A 20994-nucleotide genomic window follows, 5' to 3' on the forward strand; every position below is an offset into this window, starting at 1 on the left:
AAGGCTGCAGTAGCCCACTAGAAATTTGAGTCCAAAGGAATAACAGCTGTCGCCTGAACTCAATGAAAACAGAAATATTACTAAAATACACCATGTTGCAGGTTACGTATGTATGCACATAATAGCACACATATAACCCATTGCCATCTGCTGCCCTCCATGTCTGCAATGGTACTGCTAAAGTTTAAGAACCAGAGAGCTCTTAAAGAATACAGCAGTAGCCTGCCCCTAACACAAATGGGTTTCTCTTCTCATTATTATTTGCACTTCAAGACCCCCAAGCCACCCCCAGGAGAATAAAGACACAAGGACACAGAATTTAGGTTAGTGTTAATGGGCAAAATTTAGGCCACAACTTTATTGGTTGCAGAATGTGAGCGGTATTGACTTGGGCATTGGCATCAACAGACTATATCTGACTCCTGCCCGCCTTGCAGGAAGTCTGGAAGGGTAAATCACCAGTAGGGAGAGCCCCGCCGATGTGGGTCGACTCGAGCCCCCCTGGGTTCATGCTGGGGTCATGGCATGGCCCTAGCCCCTCCCCGGGCTTCAGACAAGATCCACACCCCTGGATTCCTTTAACAGGAATACCCTTATGCATGATTCCAGAGTCGCGCTGTGGTTTAAATTGGCCCCAGCCACGCCCCCACAGCATCCTGATTGGTCGCCTGGCAAATGGCATGGCCAGGACACCCTCAGCGTGACGTGGGATGCTACCCTGCACCATGCTGAGGCGGGGGTGGGACCTGGTGGCCCAAGCGCAACCCGGTCTCACTTGGAAGCAAAACCGATTTATTAAACTTGCTAGACACATTTGAGAAGCAACTCAAAGCGGCTCCCAAAAATAAACAAATAACACATATGTGAAAACCAGCATAAAACAGTGACAGAGAAAAATCTAAACCCTTTTGTAGTCTCCTGGCAGTAATCTGTAACAAGGGCTTCTGGAAGAAGCAGCATACCAGAATTAGGTAAAGGTAAAGGGACCCCTGACCATTAGGTCCAGTCGTGACCGACTCTGGGGTTGCGGCGCTCATCTCACTCTCTTGGCCGAGGGAGCCAGCATACAGCTTCCGGGTCATGTGGCCAGCATGACTAAGCCGCTTCTGGAGAACCAGAGCATCACACGGAAACGCCGTTTGCCTTCCTGCCAGAGTGGTACCTATTTATCTACTTACACTTTAACATGCTTTCGAACTGCTAGGTTGGCAGGAGCAGGGACCGAGCAACGGGAGCTCACCCCGTCACAGGGATTCGAACCTCCGACCTTCTGATCGGCAAGTCCTAGACTTTGTGGTTTAACCCACAGCACCACCCGCGTCCCTATGCCAGAATTACTAGGAACAAAATTGGAATAATTTGTATAATTCAGTACAATCTGTTTTATGAAAGGGGGAGGGGGAAATCAAATGTTCTGATAATCACAGGCTTGTATAAGTGGGATTTTTTTAAAAAAGGGTTTACTAGCTATAAACTATGGAAAGGTGCATCAGGTTCATACCTTCATCACCGCATTGCTATCAAAAGTAGGAACCCAGAGTGGGATTAAGTGGAAAACAGGGGAGGCACAGTGATGGGATTAGTTATCAATGGCTTCCATGGAGTTTTATGGGACACTGTGAACTGGTTGCAATTTGAGACACAGCCAGAGATGAGGTGAGTAGTACCTGCCGCTTGTTGAGGATATTTGACGGCCCATCAGGCCGGAAGAAGATTTTTCATTTCCAATCCATTGCTATGGATAATCTGGCCTGTCTAAATTGTTACTGATAGAAGTTCATTGACAAGACAGAAATATTGTTTAGGGAGTTTTGGGAAACCTTCTGAAATCAAACCATCCTCAAATCTACTTAGAGTTCAGTCGGGGTGGAAAGAAGTGATCATATCTTCTAGCATTTTATTGAATTGTTCTAAGTTAATTAAAGGGTCTTACCCATCCTGAAGTCAATGTACCCTTCTCCTCCACTTATCACCAACATGGATTTTAAGGGAGCCTGGCTGTTGGATTCCTGTGCGGATACGGCAGATTTATCACTGGGCGGCTCTGGGCCTCCTCCTGTCTGTGGACAAATAACCTGACCTAATGTTGGGGGGGAAAGCATCAACAACATTATGATTTATGGAGTACTGTAGTTTGACAAACAAGTTTCAGGAAGGGATTCAGCAGATGCTGGCAAACAGTCGTCCTCCCCATCCCCCCCCCCACACAAACAAAAAGAAAAACCCTTCTCGCTGTATTACAAAAAAAAACTTCATGACTGTCACTCCCTGCTTCACTACTAAGTGTGTCTGACCTTCATGCCTAGATAATCTTAAACATCTTTGCTAAACTATTGTCATCTCTCACGACGCATGAAAAGAAATTGTAAATACTGGGACAGCAAAAATTAAGGTAGCATTCAGTTTTATGACGACTTTTAATTGTTTTACTCTCTGTATGGTTTATTTTTATGCACTCCACTTAGATATGCTAGTGATTAATTGCCTTTCATAAATAAATACTTCTGAGTAGTGACACATTGCTTAACGTTCGCACTGTATAGGTAACCCGCTTAAAATTAAAACTATGGCATTCTTGTGAAAATTGAGAGATGCAGCAAAGTTGGTATCTCTTTCCCTGAATATTAACAATACTTGAGGGTAGTATTGATGGCTGGGACTCAACGAGGCCTTTGAATTGCACCTTGCTGGTACAATTGGTTAGTTGTTGAAGCAACTAACTATACTTTTTCCTCCTGCATGAGATGATGGAACTGAAAAGCTTGCCAACAAAGCTCCAGTCAGTTCTTGTCTAGACTCTGGTAATCATCTCCTTGCTAGTCTTTCCATCCATTCACCAGCCCGTTTGCACAACAGACTTTCATTGTCCGCAATGAGATTTCCCCTTCCTTTCTTCCCCGCCCTCCATGCCAAAACCTGCTCCAGACGTTTGGAAGTTCCTCTGGAGCAGATTAAGAGTGTCATGGGGAGCTGCAAGAGGGAGGAGCAGAAGGGAGAGCTACGTTTTATCTGCTAGCACCATCTGGAATATCATCCATGACCGTCACACCCAGCACGTTAACTGTAAAAAAAACCTGAAAACTGAATGGAGGAGTCCCACACAAAACTTACCAGGTACTGCAACGAAGAATTTAACAGCATCACGATGCCCATGGAAACAAAGTTGTGCGTGCGCCATGGAACAATAAGGTATAAAGGTCCCAGGTGTCACTTTATCACTGTTTTCGTCGCCATATACACGTATTACGCTGCCTGGACGGTTGCCAGAACCTGCTGCTGCTTTGTTAGCTAGGAAGAGAGAAAGGAAATGTTTCCCACTTGAAAGGGACAGCTGCAAATATGGCAAAGTTCAGTTTCATCACGAAACCGCACGGTTACCAGTCTAGAAGCTAAAGCCAACTTAGATAAATGAAACGAAAGGGGAAGAAGATGCCGTTTCAAGACAGAGCTGGAAAGGAATAAGACAGCATGCTTAGTTATTTGAAATACCTCAGGGAAGAAGGGGAGTAGTTTGCTAGTCTAGCATAAATTGTACGTTTGTGCAAAACAAAACCTATATTCACAAAAAGTGTGCATGTCAGATTTTTCTACAGGGGATCCACGGACTGGGCTTATCAATGAAATATAGACTTCTAACATAGGTAAATGACGCTCAAGAAGGGGATTCCAGAGGATAGTCTTGTTAGTCTGCTGTAACCAACACTCCAAAGTACTCTGGCACCTTAAAAACACACACATTTATTGTGACATTGGCTTCAATGGACATGTCCACAAAGGCTTTTGCCCCAATAAATTTAGCCTGCCTTTAAACTGCCACAGAACTCTCCTTTTAAAGAAAATATTTCTTAGCAACCATGATTCTTAGATCTCTTAAAGCCAAGAGTTGGGAAGGAGAGAGAGGCAACGAATGGGGGCCTATTTTAAGTCCTTAGTTTCAATTCCACAAAGCGATTTTGTATGCTAGACACACAAAACTATCCCCACTCGTAACAGTATCAGAAGAGGGAAAGAAATGTGATTTGTAACAAGAGAAATATGATGTGGATTAATGACACTTATAAGGTTATGATATTACAAATGGTGCTGGAAGAAAAACAAGAAGCCGGCATGAAAAGTTCAGCTGCAACAAAAGATGAAGACACTAAACTGCTCAGCGGGTTTGGTGGTCATTTAGCAAACATAAAAAACTGCGATGCAGGTAACCTCAAGTGGAAAAACGGTTTAGGAACATACAAGGGGGCGGGGGGAGAGTAAATTTTAGAGAAATGGGAAACAGCCTCAGAGTGGCTATTAGAGAAGCCTGAGAAAACAGAACTGTTTTTTGTTTGGGATCAGCACTTACCCCTCAGCCCCAGTAAACGTCCCTGGTGGAGGATTACAGCTAAAGTAAGAAAGGAGGAAAGGGGAAAATGGATAGGTGTTGACAGCAGAGGAGAAGGATTAATGAGAACCCACCACTTGCGTTCTGGTTTTCGATAAGAACTTTATATATTAAGCTCCTAACTACAAGAAGGTACAATCAGAAGAAGATAAATGAACACCTTTCTTTCAGCTTCAGTGGCCAATGGAAGTAGGAGCACCTTTAATATTCTGACATATTGGCAAACTGCGTTTCCCCTTTCTCTCTTTTCTTCAAGAACGGACACCATCAAATTTGACAGGAATAAGACTGCCATCTCCTCCTCCAGGAAAGGGGGGAAAAATAAAAATCCACCAGCTCTGTTTCTCACATTTTAGTTTGTCTGCCAACAAGCAGTGGACATTGTCTTAGGTAAGGCGGTGGGTAGCTGTCACCCGACTTTTTTCCCCCTCCGCCACCCCCATACTTACCTATTCCTCTGAAGCTCCACTGATGCTGTCTAGGTGGCAAGGATAATGTCACAAACATTATCGTCACAATCGTTAGAACACCTTATATGGAGTTGGGAGCACCTGTTGCTAAAACAACTGGTGGTGGTAAGGATATCTGTCCAGCTCAGCAATCTCTACATATTCTTGCCTATTTAGTCCTAGAAGCATATATAAAAAAAACACCAATTCCTCTTTTCTATCCTCTAAAAAAAAGTTAACTGCATTTTATAAGAAAATTGCCTAAGGTGAATGTAGCTGATTTTCGGGAGCATTTTCACCATTTTAAAAACTGTTACAATTCAAAGTAGTTGTTTTTAATTGAATGCACATAATTGCAACGCAAAACCGGACATTTAATGGATGATCAATGTAATGGCACAGCATGGAAAACAATGCATGTGATGTTCAAAGCAACTGATATGAAAGAATTCATCATTAGCAAAATATACCGTGACAACCCACAACAGTCCACCCCAGCATTACACCCATATTATACTAGAAAAGTGTGCATTTTCAGCATAGTGAGAGAAAAATCTGTAGTTATTTAAACATGATTAAATAAGTATTCAAAAATGGAAGCCCCAAGCAGAGAGGTTTTGGGCAAGGATTTATGGAATGAAGTGGGCTGGGTATTAAACAAAATACTATTTTATAACAGTTTCCTTAATCGCGTGTACATTTTAGGCAGATCCAGAAAATAGTTAGAAATTGAATCTAGTTGTCCCTAGCATTTACAAGCTCAGAACAGAAGCCGTTCCCTCTCTATGTCTGTTTTTCTAGCTATGGGCTGGGATTGTGGCAGCCAGAGAAGACCAAGTCATCACCTGCAGAATCTATCAGGAATTCCAGAGCAAAAAGGGCAGAAGGACGAAAGCAGCAGGATTACAGTTGGGTGGGGTCTATTGAAGAGGGAGAAGTGGCTGACGCAGTGGGAAGATGACGAGGCACAAAGTTGTTAGATAAGCCCCTCATTTGCTATTAAATTAAAAAACTGATGTGTTTTCCAAGGACTTACTTAGCATTACATCTAGTGTGCCCACCTCCATCTGCTTGCACTTGTAAATACAGAGGAGTACCATCAAATCTCTGAGAAGGTTTGCTGTTGTTTTAGTATATGAAGCTGCCAGTCCCTGAGAATCCCTGTGAAAACTACAGAATCGGACCGGACTGAAATCAGAAAATTTAGCAGAGTTGCTGGAGAACACCAAACACGGGCCAGAACAAGAGTTTATCTGGTCTGAAATAGTGGCACTCTTGTTCAATCTACTTTTCTTATTGCACTTACTTTCTGTTAATGGAATGGAGATAATGACGCCGTTGCCTGTCCCAACCCACAACCGATTGCAGGACACCATGAGAGCTGTGATTCTCACAAATGAAAATCCCAGTTTTCCAGTACCTGAAACAAACACAGCAGCACTCATTAGAAACCAAAAGATACATATCTGCAGGAAATGTCCCATTTTAAACCTAACTTTACTCCATGTTTTATAAACAAACAAAAAGAGAAGTTCTGGAAACTCTTTGTTCTTTGAATGACTGGGGTTCTTTAAATCTCCAAACAGTTCCTTAGCTCCATGGCCGTCCCCATGTAGTTTGATGGGAGATACAATGCTCTGCATGCAAAATATCTCAGGTTCAATCCCCAAATCTTCAAATGGTGATGGGAAAAGAACTTCACTGAAAAACTGGAGAGTCGCAGCCAGTGTCAACAATACTGGGCTAGATTGAAATAAAGATATGAAGAGGAAACTCCCAAAGTTGAAAGTACAGTGGTACCTCTGGTTACATACGCTTCAGGTTACGGACTCCGCTAACCCAGAAATATTACCTCGGGTTAAGAACTTTGCTTCAGGTTGAGAACAGAAATTGTGCTGCGGTGGCGTGGCGGCAGCGGGAGGCCCCATTAGCTAAAGTGGTGCTTCAGGTTAAGCACAGTTTCAGGTTAAGAACAGACCTCCGGAACAAATTAAATACTTAACCCGAGGTACCACTGCATAGTAAAGTTCAACTTATTTTGCCCCATGAAAAATTGCGCCTAACATTTCCTATTCTTCTCTTTTCCCAAGGAGACTGTTTTCTCATTTCGAAGGACAAAATAAAGGACCTTAAACTCTGTTGACACTGTAGTCAGTGGTCTTCTTAGTGTCTCCCCGTTATGCCCTTGAAGGCCTCACATCTCACGTTTTCCTTAGAGGAAATTACACACAAAAGCTTACTACTATTTGTAGTGCAAACAGAACTACATGCTATCACTATGCAGTAATTTGTAGGGTGTTCAGCCAGCAACATAAGTCATCCATGTCTTTTCATTTGTACAAGGAGGTGACTTGTCCGATTCAGGCCAATGACTTACCTAGCATTTTGCTTACATAGGGTTCGATGTCGACATCTTGTAGATGCTGGTAAGTGTGAGCATGATAAAGGCGGAGTGTGGAATCTAAACGGATTGATACCCACACTCCATCTCCCACCCAGGCCAGCTGTCTCACTTGGCTCTCCTTCCTCGGGTGTGCATCAAACGATTTCTGAAATGAATTACACTTTAATTAAGGAACGCATAATAAAATACTTCTCTAATGCCTCCAGTTTACACATTACTAAGATAAAATAAGATCTCATCTTTCCCCCCTCTCTCAGTAACACTGTTAAGAGAGGATCAGCAATGGCTCTTTTGTTTAGTATGCATCAGTGCTCTAAAATTTGCTTTTTTAAAAAAAATTGACCCTGTGAGCCCCCTGTGATCTCCTCCAGCCGTCCTTCAATGGGTCAAAGGTAAATCTACTGAATTAGCAAGATTTACTAATGGCTACCTTCTGACAGTGATTTTTCACATATTCATGGTCATGTATAACTTATGATTCTGCTTGCTTGGCCTTCATAGATGTTCTCTTTATGCCATATAATCTCATTTCCTACTTAACCTCCTTTCTTCTAAATGAGTTCTCCCTGATTATTCACCGATTTTAAATGGTTGCTTTAACTTGCCTCTATTTTCATGGCTTTCGGCTGAACCACATATATTTTGTTTCTGTAGCCACACCAGACTTTATCGTGTACCACAGTCATACACCGGATTGAATGGTGAGGTCGGCCCAAATCTAGAAGGTGATAGTTTGTCAAGTCCCATTGCCCATCTGAAGAAGAAGAAGAAGAAGAAGAAGAAGAAGAAGAAGAAGAAGAAGAAGAAGAAGAAGAAATTATTAAGGGGATGAACAAACCTTGTCTGCAAATGTTAATTTGTGTACATGACTAAAATATGTATACTACTACATTTCTATTCACTTATTTTCCATTATTCAAATCCATAACTTTATAGGGAACAGATAAATCCATAATGGCATAAAGAAGCCTCTGTCAACCTGCCCTTAAGATGTTTCAGGTCATAACTTCCATCAATTCTGACTGCTGGCCATGCTGGCTGTGGCAGATAGAAGTTGTAGTGCAAAAACATTTGGGTAGCACCAAACGCAGGAAGGGTGACTTAGAATAAATGCCCAGACACACATGCCTTACATTCAAGGAATACTCATTTAAGTTTTTTGGCATATTCTTTATAGGCATTCGAGTGCTCGGATAGGCAAAATAAACCCAAAACAGCAATACCACCCACAGAACAGTGAATGTTTAGAAACCATGACACACTGTCTTGTACGTAAGGCAATAGTTCAGATATATCTGAACACAAACAAGCAATAGAGATACCTTCACATTTAGGTATCCTCAAGGTGCTCTATGGCGCATCAGTTCCTAAAAGGATGCTACACACAGGCAAATGAGCCTCTACCCATCCATTGCTCATGCACAGGACAGCAACGAAAACAGCACCAGGCTATCCAAAGGACTGCAAGTATGAAGCCCGCAATGAAGCCGCATATTTTAAGGGGAACAGAGACGAATGGGAAGAGAGGGAAGTCAACATTCGTGATGACTCTTTATACTACTTGGAGATGGAATAAAGCTACATTGAGTCCCATCAGAGAAAAGGGTGGGGTATAAATAAATAAATTGATGGTGGTGGTGGTGATGATGATGGTAATAGTAACAGTAGCAGTAGTAGTAGTAATAATAATAATAATAATAATAATAGTAATAATAATGGAGGACTTCATTTTTTGGTCAATATTATCCCAAGAATTACAAGATTTCCCACTGAGTAGATGATCTCTAAAGGTCTGCAATGTGTCCACATTCTAGGAGTAGACCAGACATATAAATATGTGACAGTTCTAGGGTGTATAAATAGAAGGCTTACCTACTCCTCTGTGAAATATTGCTAAAGTTCCATCTGCTAGTGCAACTAATACTATTCCTTTTACGTGTCTAGAAAAGAAAGAAAGGCAAAATGTATGTTATGAGGAAACTCTGACCATAGCAGTAGATTGTTGTGCTCATTAAGCCCTGTCAACACTACACACAAAAACACAAAAACAAACATATCCTATGTTGGCACCCTCTCCCACCCCTAACAGGCGACCAGTGCATGCCACCTGTCTAAACTTCACATATAAATGAGACTCAACTGAAATTGTTATGTTAATTAGCATACAAAGAAATGGTCATAATACTGTATCAAATTTATTCATGGTCTTTTACGCAATTGCTTTATCTCTTAACCAAGCCCCAAAGAACCTCAGTCAACTATTTCAGAGCAGGAGAAGATTTATTGAGTTTCCTATTTTGTAAGACAAGATGCTTGGCCACTACAAAAAGCACCTTCCTCCCCAAGCTTACACTATGGTACAAACCACTGAAGGAGATCAACAAACAAACAAAAACCAAACCACATGCTCATGCAATGTAGCATCACACAGGACATACCCTGGAACAGGTACCAGTATTTTTTTGGGGGGGAGGGGACTCTCACAGCAACATTTTGTGCTTGTGATGTGGGAAGATAGATTTTTGTGAATCTTTCTCTGCTCACAGACTGTCCTGCTAAACCAGCGATATTACTTAAAGACTGCTTGCATACTTTCCCCTCCTAGCTTTCAGTAGGTGTGACATCCCAGCTACAAACATTCCTAGAAGGAGCCTCAGTGACAGCTTTAGGATTGCCAACAAATACATCAGTTTCTGTTTTCTTGCTGACAATTCCAACGTGCCATTCTCTTCTTCAAACCCCCCTCCAAAAAAACCCAAAACTTTTCTGAACCAGCATTTCACAGAAGCTATTTTTAGTGTAATTATTTTCTGCTCGGCTAACTCCATTTTAAACTACAGAAATGTGAATGTCATTATGGGGAAAAAATTAATTTTATAGCAACTTACACTATACTGAGTATAGAATCTTTAAGTTTAATTGCATGAACACATTTTCTCCACTGAGCCACTGAAGAATGAACATATAAGCTGCAACGATAAAGTCAGATTAATTAAAAATCCAATATTCCAAAATCCATGTTAGCATTTAAAAATGGCAGTATTGTTTATAGCTGTTAGCTTAAAAATAAATAAATCACAAGTTGGCTTAAACAATATTGCTTTGCCCAGTCTGAATTGGGTTATTTCAGTTATACCTTAATTCTGTTCAGCTTTGCTGATGCCCTTTTCAGGAAACTAAACTTGCTGTCAGTAGCTAATGGATCATTTAATTCAAAATGCTAGTGCTTACCTTTAAAGACCTTTACTGAAGCCACAAACCCTTTTGACATAGCGGGCACATTTGGGAACTTGATAAATTGTTGTGGGCACCTCATGCGCCTTAGCCCCTGCCATCAGCAATTAGGGCTGGACAAAAATGCTTTAGCTTTTTTCATGCCTAACAGGATGGAAGTGGTTCGATCTTCCTGAAAGATCTCTCTCTCCCTCCCTCCTTCTCACACTACAATTAGACTTGAACAAAGCCTTTAATTGGAATCAATTTCCGAGTCTAACTGCAGCAGGGAATGGGACAAAGTGCGAAGAAGGAGGTTCATTTCAAGTCTACTTGTGGCAGGGACATTTTCAACAGGGGGTGGCGGTAGGGGTGTGTATCACAGCTGGGGAGAGCTAACCTCCAAAACCACCCTATCCCTGTTGCAATTAGGTTTGCGGCAAAGCCTTCTATCCTGGGCTTTTGGAGGGAGGCAGGGATATGACAGGCAACAATAAATATCCACCATGCTTTAAGACTGTTTTCGGAAGCCCTTCTCCGAGTGCTTCCTGTCAAAAGTTATGCAGGTGGCAACCCAAGAAAATCGCCTTTTTGACAGTGGTGCTCTAATTTACTGAATGCTCTCCTCAGGCAGGTTCACTGGACTCCTTTGAGGGGAACGGTGGGACAGCAATGTAAATAATAAGAGTGGAGGACTGTTTTTTAAGCTCCCCCTGCCTTCTTTTACCAGAAATTGGTTTTAGCTGCTGCTCTGCTTTTAAATCCTCTGTATAACTACAGTGGCACCTCTGGTTGCGAACGGGATCCATTCCAGAGGCCTGTTCTCAACATGAGCAGAATGCAACTCGCGTCTGCGCAGGTTGCGATTCGGTGCTTCTGCGCATGACATCATTTTGCGCTTTGCGCATGCGTGAGCAGCGAAACCCGGTAGTAACCCTTTCCGGTACTTCCGGGTTGCCGCGGGATGCAACCTGAAAACGTTCAGCTTGAAGCAAATGTAACATGAGGTGTGACTGTATTGTTTTTTATTTTTATTCTTATTATTGTTAGCTGACCCAACAGTACTCTTGCTTAAGGGCATGCTATAAAACTTATTAAAACAAAGGTGCAATACTGTAACAGCAGAACCTCTTATCTAACCTCCCACTTTCAAGTGCCAGCTTTAAGTTACTTGGCTGGGTCTCACACCACTGACTGAATATGCAGATGACTGGGTGACAAGATTAATTGGGGCTTAGTCAATCATCGGTGTTAATTGTTTAAAAATATCACCTGAATCTGTAATTCAGAGCAAATTTCAAGGTTGAGGTTTCATTTTTTTTTTTAAAAAAAAAGAGAGATTATTTACCAGCCTCAGAAAAGGAAAAAACTGAACTGATCACTAGACACATTTCTATTAGTGAAATAGTTTGGAATTAAGGTTCCTGGTTTACCATCCATTCTGGGCTCCAAGCCACATTGTTGGCAAAAGGCTGCTCATTTTCTGTGCTTCTTCTCTTACGAGATCCTGCTCATTTGGCAATACAGCAACATCCTTATACAAATCTGACTCGTTGCTGAGAGGAAGGGGAAAGTCAAATGGTTAAAATATGAAAAGGTTGTTCAAAGTACACTAGGCTTGTTTCAATACTCTTTTACTTAGTCTGCACATTCTAGCAATTCCAACTGAAATTTAGGAGCTCAGTACCAAAATATGTTAATACATTTGTCATTAGAAATGCAATATAATCTCTTTCTGCCTTTACTACTCCTTTTCTGTTCATGCAAAGGGGGGCATACCTAGGCTGAAATGCTGGAGAACCCTCTACGGTATCCTGAACTCCCAAAGGATCTGTGAAGACATGTTCTGTGTAGACTCCAGTTTGTGCAATATCCGCAGCTTCTTCTCCTGAGCCAGCATTGACTTCTGTCGCCTCGGTTGCTTCCTCTGCCGTCTGAATGTTCTCGTCCACTGCATCATTCTCAGCTGAAACGTCTAAGGTACATTTTTCAGTTATAGGTCACTCAGTTCCTTACTACAAGAAAGCATGCATGAAAATGTGTGCCCTAATGAGCCACTCCTTTGGTTCTTTCTATGTTCCTTTTTGTTTTTTATACAGAAGAGACATATCTAAACTGAGAAGATAAGGTGATGTATGTAGAATGGCCAAGTGGCTGAATTAGTCTGTGTCAAGTCTGTCTGCTAAGCAGCATCATTGTATTATGTATGCTCCATCCCTGCTACAAAGAACACACTTCTTCTGTAACAAATCAGCATGTTGAATTAATAAGCTCAAATGGACTACAAGCATGTTGTCTGCTCCTAAAGATATACTTTTACATCCCCTGGATGGATGGAGGTGTGAAGAGGCTCAATTATAATTAACCCTGTGGACCTGCTCTCGGACAGGAATGATCAAATTACTTTAATAGTGGCTGAATTCTTGAGTGCTGTCCATGTAGAAAGACTGGGTCATTATAAAGAGATTTAGTAGTTCTTAATTGATCGGTGATGTGGTAGTGTTATGCTGTATTATTTAAGCAAATTGATTTTCTCTGGAATTAAAGATCTGACTGGGACAAACCTTGTTATGCTGAGCTCGTATTTTGCGCAATTTGAATATGGTGTCTGTTTGACAATGTGTGGTTTGCTATGCCTAATAAAGGATATTCGGAGAGAGAAAAAATTAACCCTGTGATTATCACTTAGGAGAAGTGCAAGGCTTCTCCTTCAGACTGTGTTTGGATGCAACACTAAACTATACGATAAAAGCATTATGTGAAAGGGCTTCACACTTGGTCACTCTCCCTCCGGTAAACCATCTTTCCTCCCTGCAAGGAGATCTGAAAGTTTTTGCTCCCATTTTAAAATGCGATAACTCAACAATTTTCCATGCTGCAACAAACTACATTTTGAATAAAACTTGTGAATGTTTTCATACCTGGCTGTTTATTTGTCTCGGGGGAGGCACCATTGGCACTGTGGGCAGCAGAAGGCCCTGTAATACCCTCTGCCGTACAACCAACTACTGTGATTCCTCCTAAAAGACTGTCTGCTTCTGCTGAGCTGTTGCTATTCATACTGCCAGACAAGGATGATTTGTCCACCAGACCAGAGTCCAGTTCTTGTGACCCTTCTTCTCCTGTAGGATAGTCAGTTTCGCGGGCTCCTGAAACAAAAATGTAAGGTTTCATTCAGTACCTTGGATAGTTAACTTTTCAGTGCCCTTTGCGGGTTGGTGATCTTCATAAAATACTTGCAATTTGCTGTTATCATAACACAAAATCTAGCGAAGCTAATGCGTGCCTTCACATAGCCTACCCACCAGATTTCAGTGAAATTTAAGAACAAGTCAGAAGTAGATTTGAAAACAGGCATTAAGAAGAGGGAATTGTTATGTGTATGGTTGCTATGATGTAAAAGGTACAAACAAAGCAAATAATTCTTAGTGTTCAGAAATAAAAGGGAGAGTTCCTAAAACATACTTGTTGAACTTGTCTAGTTACTAGGATTCTACTTGTTTTAAACAGCCAAAACAAAGTAGCATTTCTGACAGCAAAGGTTTTAATTGTTGGTGCAGCGATGACATATAAGCTTAACTTTTCATACTAGCTTCTTAGGAAGAATTTACAGCACTGCTTTAATGGAGTTAGGGCTTCAAACACAGGTAGAGATAAAAGACTCTGTATAGAACACAATGTAACAGCACCACCAAACACTCCAAAATAAATAATGTAAATGAAGTATATATTTGTCTATCCTACAGAAGCAATTATTAGCTTCTTTTAAAAATACAGGGCAGGATTGATTGCCTATTTTAATGCATATTGTATTATTTATATGATGTTAGCTGCTCGGAGCCCAGCTCTGGCTGGGGAGGGTGGGGTACAAATAAAATTATTATTATTATTATTATTATTATTATTATGCTATGCTATAAGGATTTCCACTTACGCAACCAGATGTCCCCCCTCCCCCCTCACACCCTCCCCAAATCTGCTCCTGAGGGTTGGGTGAAGCCTAAAACTGGTTTAGGGGGATAGGGGAGAATGCTCCATTGCACAAGCAGAAACTCCTGTGCTGACAGAACACAGGACTTAGCACTATGTTATATTCTACCCTCAGACATTAAATGGACGGTTTTCACACTTTACATAGCAAGTTACTCCTTGGTTGTGCTTGCAGGTAATGCACATTTGTTTGATTTAACCATAGTTGGTTAAAGAAACCAGGCTAAACCTTACAGATTATGGTGAAGTCGTTGCAGCTTGTTTTGTCTGATGTACAAAAAAAGTGGGTATGGGTGCACAAAAAAAGTTGGAAGTTAAACTTAAAAAGTTGGAAGTTAAAATGTGTCTTAGGATTGTTAACAATCCATAGCAAAAGCTGAATTGACTTGGAGATTACTGGCCAATTTACACACATTATGACTACCTGAAAAAGGCTTACGGCCCAGCTGAATTTTAACAGCAGCTCCAAAACAGGCAGAAGCAAACCCATTTTAACTCAAGTAATTGCTCCCCTCACCTGAGTCTCTTACCTGGTACACTAGCTATACAAAGCACATGAGAATTACAAACAATGAAACTGTCGAGGATGTTTCCTGGCTGGTTGGCATCTACAATGATGACTTTTGTAGCAGAGTGGGTGCTAGTACAGATCCACACAAGGCTTGACAATTCTTCCTGGTTTCTCAGCTCTTTCTGCTGTTCCTGTGTAGGCGGAAACCAAGACCAACCAATGTAAACATTACACAATATGCAGGCCTAGTTTGCATATAACACTAACCGAAACCATGTATTAGTGTGAATGAACAAAGGTGTGGGTTTCCCAGAAAGAAGATTAAGACTACTGAACTCTTCCCCTGGTTGTACTGTGCTACCCAGAGCTATGCCATGATCCTGCCAAGGTTATGTCCAAACCCAGGCTGACAACTGCTTTCCATCAAACAAACTGCCCACAACCAAGAACAAGCCTCGGTTACAGTTTGTAGTTTGTCTGAAGTGAGACAACTAGCCTTGCAATGATCAAAACAATCTCTGGTTTAGCTCTGGGAAGCAAGGCACCAGCAGGATGGCGGGAGGAGCACTACAGCCACAATATTCTCTGCTAGGAAACCCTCATGTTTGCCTGATCATCTGAAGCCATCACTGGGCTTAGCAAACTGGGTCACAGTGTCATTTTAGAGTTTACTAGTTCAACCTCATTTTTATTTGGTGAGGGGGGGGGGGGGGAGAGAATCACATTGTGAATTGCTAGGTGCATTTTCTACAAATGCAGACGAATAAGCAACCAGAATTACTAAATACCAGGAGTGTTGAAGGTAGTTTTACACACAAACTCCCCCACATTATTTTCATAGCTTTCATGAACTAAACCGAACAGGCAAGTTTTCTGTCACGCCATAAACATGTTGGTCTTGTGGAACTAGATTTTTTTTGTCTTCTCCAAATGCTCCACCTGGCCACTATAAAAACTTTGGAACCAAGAAGCATCTAATGGAACCTAGACCTAGATGGACGGATACAATACAAAACACGTTGTAAAAGCAAATGAATGATTTTCCATGGAAATCTGGGGTCTAATGAAGACTAGTGAACTAGCAAGCAAACACTGGTTCTTGTTCCTGAGCAGGCACCAAAATGTTTTTGAACCAATCATGCCATAATCATTGAATTATGAACACAATATTGAAGATTTCTATTTTCTTGAAGTGTTAATAGATTTGCAAACAGTTTCACATTTTGATTATACCTCTGACCTTACCTTGAGTTCTTGATCTAATCTATCCAAGCTACTCTGTGATGCGCTCCTCTGTTTGTTGCTCTCTGCATCTAGAGTCGTCACATCATTGTAGAACACACTGGCACCAACCACTGAACCGCCATCTCTTGTCTTCCCTCCCGATAAATTAACTCCTACAGCACACCAAAGCTACAAAACAACAAGTGAACTTTATAAAAACCCACTGGGAAAACCTGGTTATCATTTCTTTTTATAAGACGTAAAAAGACAGCAAACATTTGTTGCACCCTATCATACATTATGCTTTTAGGGAAATAACAATATGACAATATTTAAAAACCAGAGTTTCTCAAAAGTATTTATTACGCACCTACAATTTAAATTAAACTAGGCGTTGCTCAGAGAACCTAACAAGGATATAACTTGCTCGTGCAGAATTAGGCCTCATCTAAAAATCACTACTGGGGCATTCTTTATTTGAAAAGAGGGAACTGGAGAAAAAGGAAGACAGGTGTACCTTCATGGATGTATCCTTTTCATCGAGTGGCCTTAGGTAAACAGGCACAGGTAAGTTCTTCATTTTGTTATCACCCTGGCCACCACCATTTACAACCTAAAAAGTGAGAAAGAAATATTTACTTTGCTTCAAAACGTTTCTGGCATCTTACAGACCAGTTTGTCAGAAGCCCATATCAGAATTTGATAGGTTTGCCAAGATGACCAGAATATTAGACTGTCTGGGAAGTACAATCATAGATCCACTCATTTTAAAGTCATACACTAGTGAGATCAAAGCCAGAGGGGGGCAGTATTGTAATTTTAAAAGTCTGTCTTGCCAGATTAGCTAAGAGGACCTTCTCAGCAGCTAATAGAAAAAGAGTGGGGGGGGGGAGGAATGTAAAATAAACAAAGCCTTATGCACAAAGACTGGGATGGGGTTAAAGCTATAGTTATCTATGCAGATCATAGTTTAAGACAGGGGTCAGCAAACTTTTTCAGCAGGGGGCCAGTCCACTGCCCCTCAGACCTTGTGGGGCGGACTATATGGGGGGGGGGGGCAGAATGAACTACTTCCTATTCCCCACAAATAACCCAGAGATGCATTTTAAATAAAGCACACATTCTACTCATGTAAAAACACCAGGCAGGCCCCACAAATAACCCAGAGATGCATTTTAAATAAAAGGGCACATTCTACTCATATAAAAACATGCTGATTCCTGGACCATCCGGAGGCCGGATTTAGAAGGTGATTGGGCTGGATGCTGCCCCCAGGCCTTAGTTTGCCTACCCATGGTTTAAGACCTTGAAACATTTTCCATAAAAATATGCAAGGTAGCACACATGTTCTCAAACTTCAGAAAAATGTGCAGTAACAACATTCCATTACAAAGAGGTTTGAACACAAAGCCACCCCACTCTTCCCACAGCTCAGTGACCTTTTATTGCTAGTTGTTGTTCTTTCTGAACAGCAGCATTTGTGTTTAAATGGGAAAATTCTGCCTTTTAATAAGAAGAATGAAGAAAGCCCAACTTCCCGGTTTAAACTAGTTCCAGATTTCATTTTTACAAGTAAACACGATAGCTCCACAGATCACCAACGCTTTGTGATCACCGCAAAGGAATCGCCTTCAGCTATTATCCAGAAATCCTTCGTGCAACATGCAGGTCCCTGGGTTCAGATGGGACCCTGCTTAGGGGTCCCTTGTTTTAGGTCTCCTTTCAACAGCAGCCCTGGAATTTCAAAATGCAGAGCTAAACTGCTTTGCTCAGTCCCATACCTGCACTATGTTAATCCTGCCTTCATTTTGCTAGGCTTTTAAAATCCTTTCTAGCCCTTTCAAGGATGCTTTAGTTTTCTGTGAAGCTGTAAGGTGGCTTTATGTAATACTTGGTTTTAAAGAAAGCCTGCAATGTGAAATTGATGAGGGGTTCAACACTATCAACTTGTGGAGATAAATGATTTTTATCACTCTACATTCGTTACTTGGCTTACCAATACCAGGATGCCTGTGTTTTTAACATCTTTTTTATTTTTATGAATGGCCACTCGTAACATTATTGCCACCCACAAAAGCTTGTGCCACAATAAAGTTGCTAGTCTTTAAAGTGCCCCAAGCTTGCTGTTTTTAATTGTCAATTTTGCTTTAGCTTTGTCAGGGTATTATTCTTGTGTGGTGCCTTCATTACATGTATTTAGGCATTAGGCAAAAACATTCCTCTTCTCCCAGTCCTTTGGCTAATTAAACAATCTATGGCCTTTAAAACTGGTGTGTGTTGTTTTTCTTTCTTTCTATACAGTCATACCTTGGGTTGAATTCGCTTCGAGTTGAGTGTGTTTGAGTTGCGCTCCTCGGCAACCCGGAAGTAACAGAGCTCGTTACTTCCGGGTTTCGCCACTTGCGCATGTGCAGATGCTCAAAATGATGTCATGCGCAGAAGCAGCTAAAAGTGACGCGCGCATGTGCAGATGTGCCGTCGCTACTTACGTTTACTTCTAGATGCGAACGGGGCTCCGGAACGGATCCCGTTCGTATCTAGAGGTATCACTGTAGTATGCATTTTTGCGTTTTTATACTGTAAACTGTCCTGTGATCCTCAGATGAGGTGTGGTACAGAAATTTAATTAATAATAATAATAATAATTCTATATGGCATTTGTAGGCATGATAATCTCTGCACAGGTATTTAAATAGCTCCATGTTTTGGCTGAGGTTGATGGAATTTGGAGGGTTACAGGTTTCCCACCTTGCTGAAAATGAAATTGCCTTCAGTGACCTGCCACCACAATATCCCCAAACTAAAACACATGAACAGGGATGAACAGTTGATAACACAATACCTGTTTATATTTCTGAGGAAGGCTCCAACCAAAAGCTTGCACTCTACCATCTTCCTTCTGAACATGGGCTTTCACTTGGCGGTACTGTTCTCTCTTCTGCTCTCTACGTGAGGCAAGACTGGCCTCAGACCTTGGCAAAAGGGAGGGACACTTTTTTATTATTCCAAGTTCCTCTATACCTTCCAATCCCCATTAGCCCAAATAAAACTTTTCAAAGTTATGTAGGGGGTGGCAGAAGAGGTTCTTCAAAAGTTAATACGCAAGTGAAATCTGTATTACTCCCCAGGCACTATACTTCCTTCAAGGTACTTGTTTTTTTCTCTCAGTGAGAAACTGTCAGCACAATGCTTCTAGGGCAGTAAGGATCTCTGGCCATGACCTGCTGCTGAAGTCTGCATCTGGTAACATATTTGGATGAAGAGGGGGAAGCAACGTCTGACGCTGTGACCAAACTGGTATCGTGGAAAGCTTTCATTTGAAGGTCTTTTTAAATTACCCATATTCTGTATTCTACCCAAAGGGGGTTCTCTAATGTAACAATCAGGCCATATGACCTGAGGATTTGGGAATTCTAATCATGGAGAGGATTTTCCATTCCACCCCTTCATCTCTCACACTAACAGCCTTAAGAGGCTTCTGGTTATACCTTCTGGAAACCCAGGATGCCTTCTACCAACCTCTGAAGAGAGGACAGCAACACTTTTATTTGATGAGGACCTGGCAATGTTGATTCAGACATCTGTTATCTAAAGGATAGACTACTATAATGTTCTCTACATGAAGGTGCCTCCCAAAACTGTATGGAGGCTTCAGTTAGCATAGAACTGGCTGGTATTTGTCAAGCTGGGCTACTTTTTTGCAGTTTCAAAAGTTGTTAGGAGGTTGTGCATATCCTGGCAAACTTTTCAAAGGTCCCAGTTCAGTTCTCTCTTGGCTCATTTGGTCTAATAAGATCATAGGGTTCCTAATGGGGCACCATGGGAGGAGACTGTCCCTGAACTACTCTGGTCCTAAACCATTTAGAGCTGCATAGATTATAGCACCTTTCACTGTGCCTGGAGGAGCCAGCCACAGATACATCAGAGCACCGGTGACATGCGTTTCTGGGCGTACGTCCTCTGATTCATGCTAACTTTGCAAAGACAGTTGACAAAAGCTCTACCTGGGCAAAACTTACAAACTGAGCACTGTGAATGGAAACACTGTTGAGGAAATGAAAGTCGGTGCTGAAAGGCACTGAGGGATTTTAAGCACAAGTTACATTAGTTCAAGTAAGGCAGTAAAGGGTATTATACTTAAGGTATAAAAAGGTAAAGGTAAAGGTACCCCTGCCCGTACGGGCCAGTCTTGACAGACTCCAGGGTTGTGTGCCCATCTCACTCTAGAGGCCGGGGGCCAGCGCTGTCCGGAGACACTTCCGGGTCACGTGGCCAGCGTGACGAAGCTGCTCTGGCGAGCCTGCACCAGCGCAGCACACGGAAACGCCGTTTACCTTCCCGCTAGAAAGCGGTACCTATTTATCTATTTGCACTTTAGGGGTGCTTTCGAACTGCTAGGTGGGCAGGAGCTGGGACCGTAGACAGGAGCTCACGCCACCGCGGGGATTCGAACCGCCGACCATGCGATCGGCAAGCCCTAGGCGCTGAGGATTTACCCACAGCGCCACCCGCGTTCCCACTTAAGGTATACCCCTCCCCAAAGGCAAGATGCCACATTAGTGTGTGCTGTATGGATATCATGGGTTATATTACACAGAAGTATCATAAAGGGAAAAGGGTACGGCTTAATTCCATGTTTGGTCCAGATAACTAGATAAATATGGGCGAGGTTATTTCTGAGAACAAGCAAGATTCTGGCATGGCAGACTAACTAGTTATGCAGCCCCCAAGCATAATAATATAATAAGTTGAATAAATTGTTGCAATTGTTATGCAACAGAGGCTACCACATTTATGCACATAGTCTTCTTTTTGTCCATAA

At 41.8% G+C, this 20994-nt stretch overlaps 1 protein-coding gene across 6 annotated transcripts in view; it reads right to left on the reverse strand.

Annotated features, from left to right (window-relative positions):
• The window catches only part of SPAG9 (sperm associated antigen 9), a 79108-nt gene that overhangs the window by 3747 nt on the left and 54367 nt on the right, over positions 1 to 20994 (reverse strand). For 4 of the 6 annotated variants that reach the window (XM_083430002.1, XM_083430001.1, XM_083430006.1 and 1 more), the window contains 15 exons: positions 19015 to 19144; positions 16690 to 16785; positions 16194 to 16361; positions 14968 to 15139; positions 13369 to 13596; positions 12227 to 12422; positions 11881 to 12003; positions 10123 to 10203; positions 9107 to 9174; positions 7840 to 7988; positions 7208 to 7379; positions 6137 to 6250; positions 4343 to 4381; positions 3112 to 3288; positions 1934 to 2080 (listed from right to left, as the gene is read on the reverse strand). In XM_083430002.1, the coding sequence (XP_083286128.1) occupies positions 1934 to 2080; positions 3112 to 3288; positions 4343 to 4381; positions 6137 to 6250; positions 7208 to 7379; positions 7840 to 7988; positions 9107 to 9174; positions 10123 to 10203; positions 11881 to 12003; positions 12227 to 12422; positions 13369 to 13596; positions 14968 to 15139; positions 16194 to 16361; positions 16690 to 16785; positions 19015 to 19144 (2060 nt within the window). The remainder of the gene's footprint in view (positions 1 to 1933; positions 2081 to 3111; positions 3289 to 4342; positions 4382 to 6136; positions 6251 to 7207; positions 7380 to 7839; positions 7989 to 9106; positions 9175 to 10122; positions 10204 to 11880; positions 12004 to 12226; positions 12423 to 13368; positions 13597 to 14967; positions 15140 to 16193; positions 16362 to 16689; positions 16786 to 19014; positions 19145 to 20994) is intronic. The other 2 variants (XM_083430004.1, XM_083430003.1) reach the window with 1 other exon arrangement.

The sequence above is a fragment of the Podarcis tiliguerta genome (assembly GCF_965153285.1).
Source record: "Podarcis tiliguerta genome assembly, chromosome: 2".
Classification (NCBI taxonomy): Eukaryota; Metazoa; Chordata; class Lepidosauria; order Squamata; family Lacertidae; genus Podarcis; species Podarcis tiliguerta.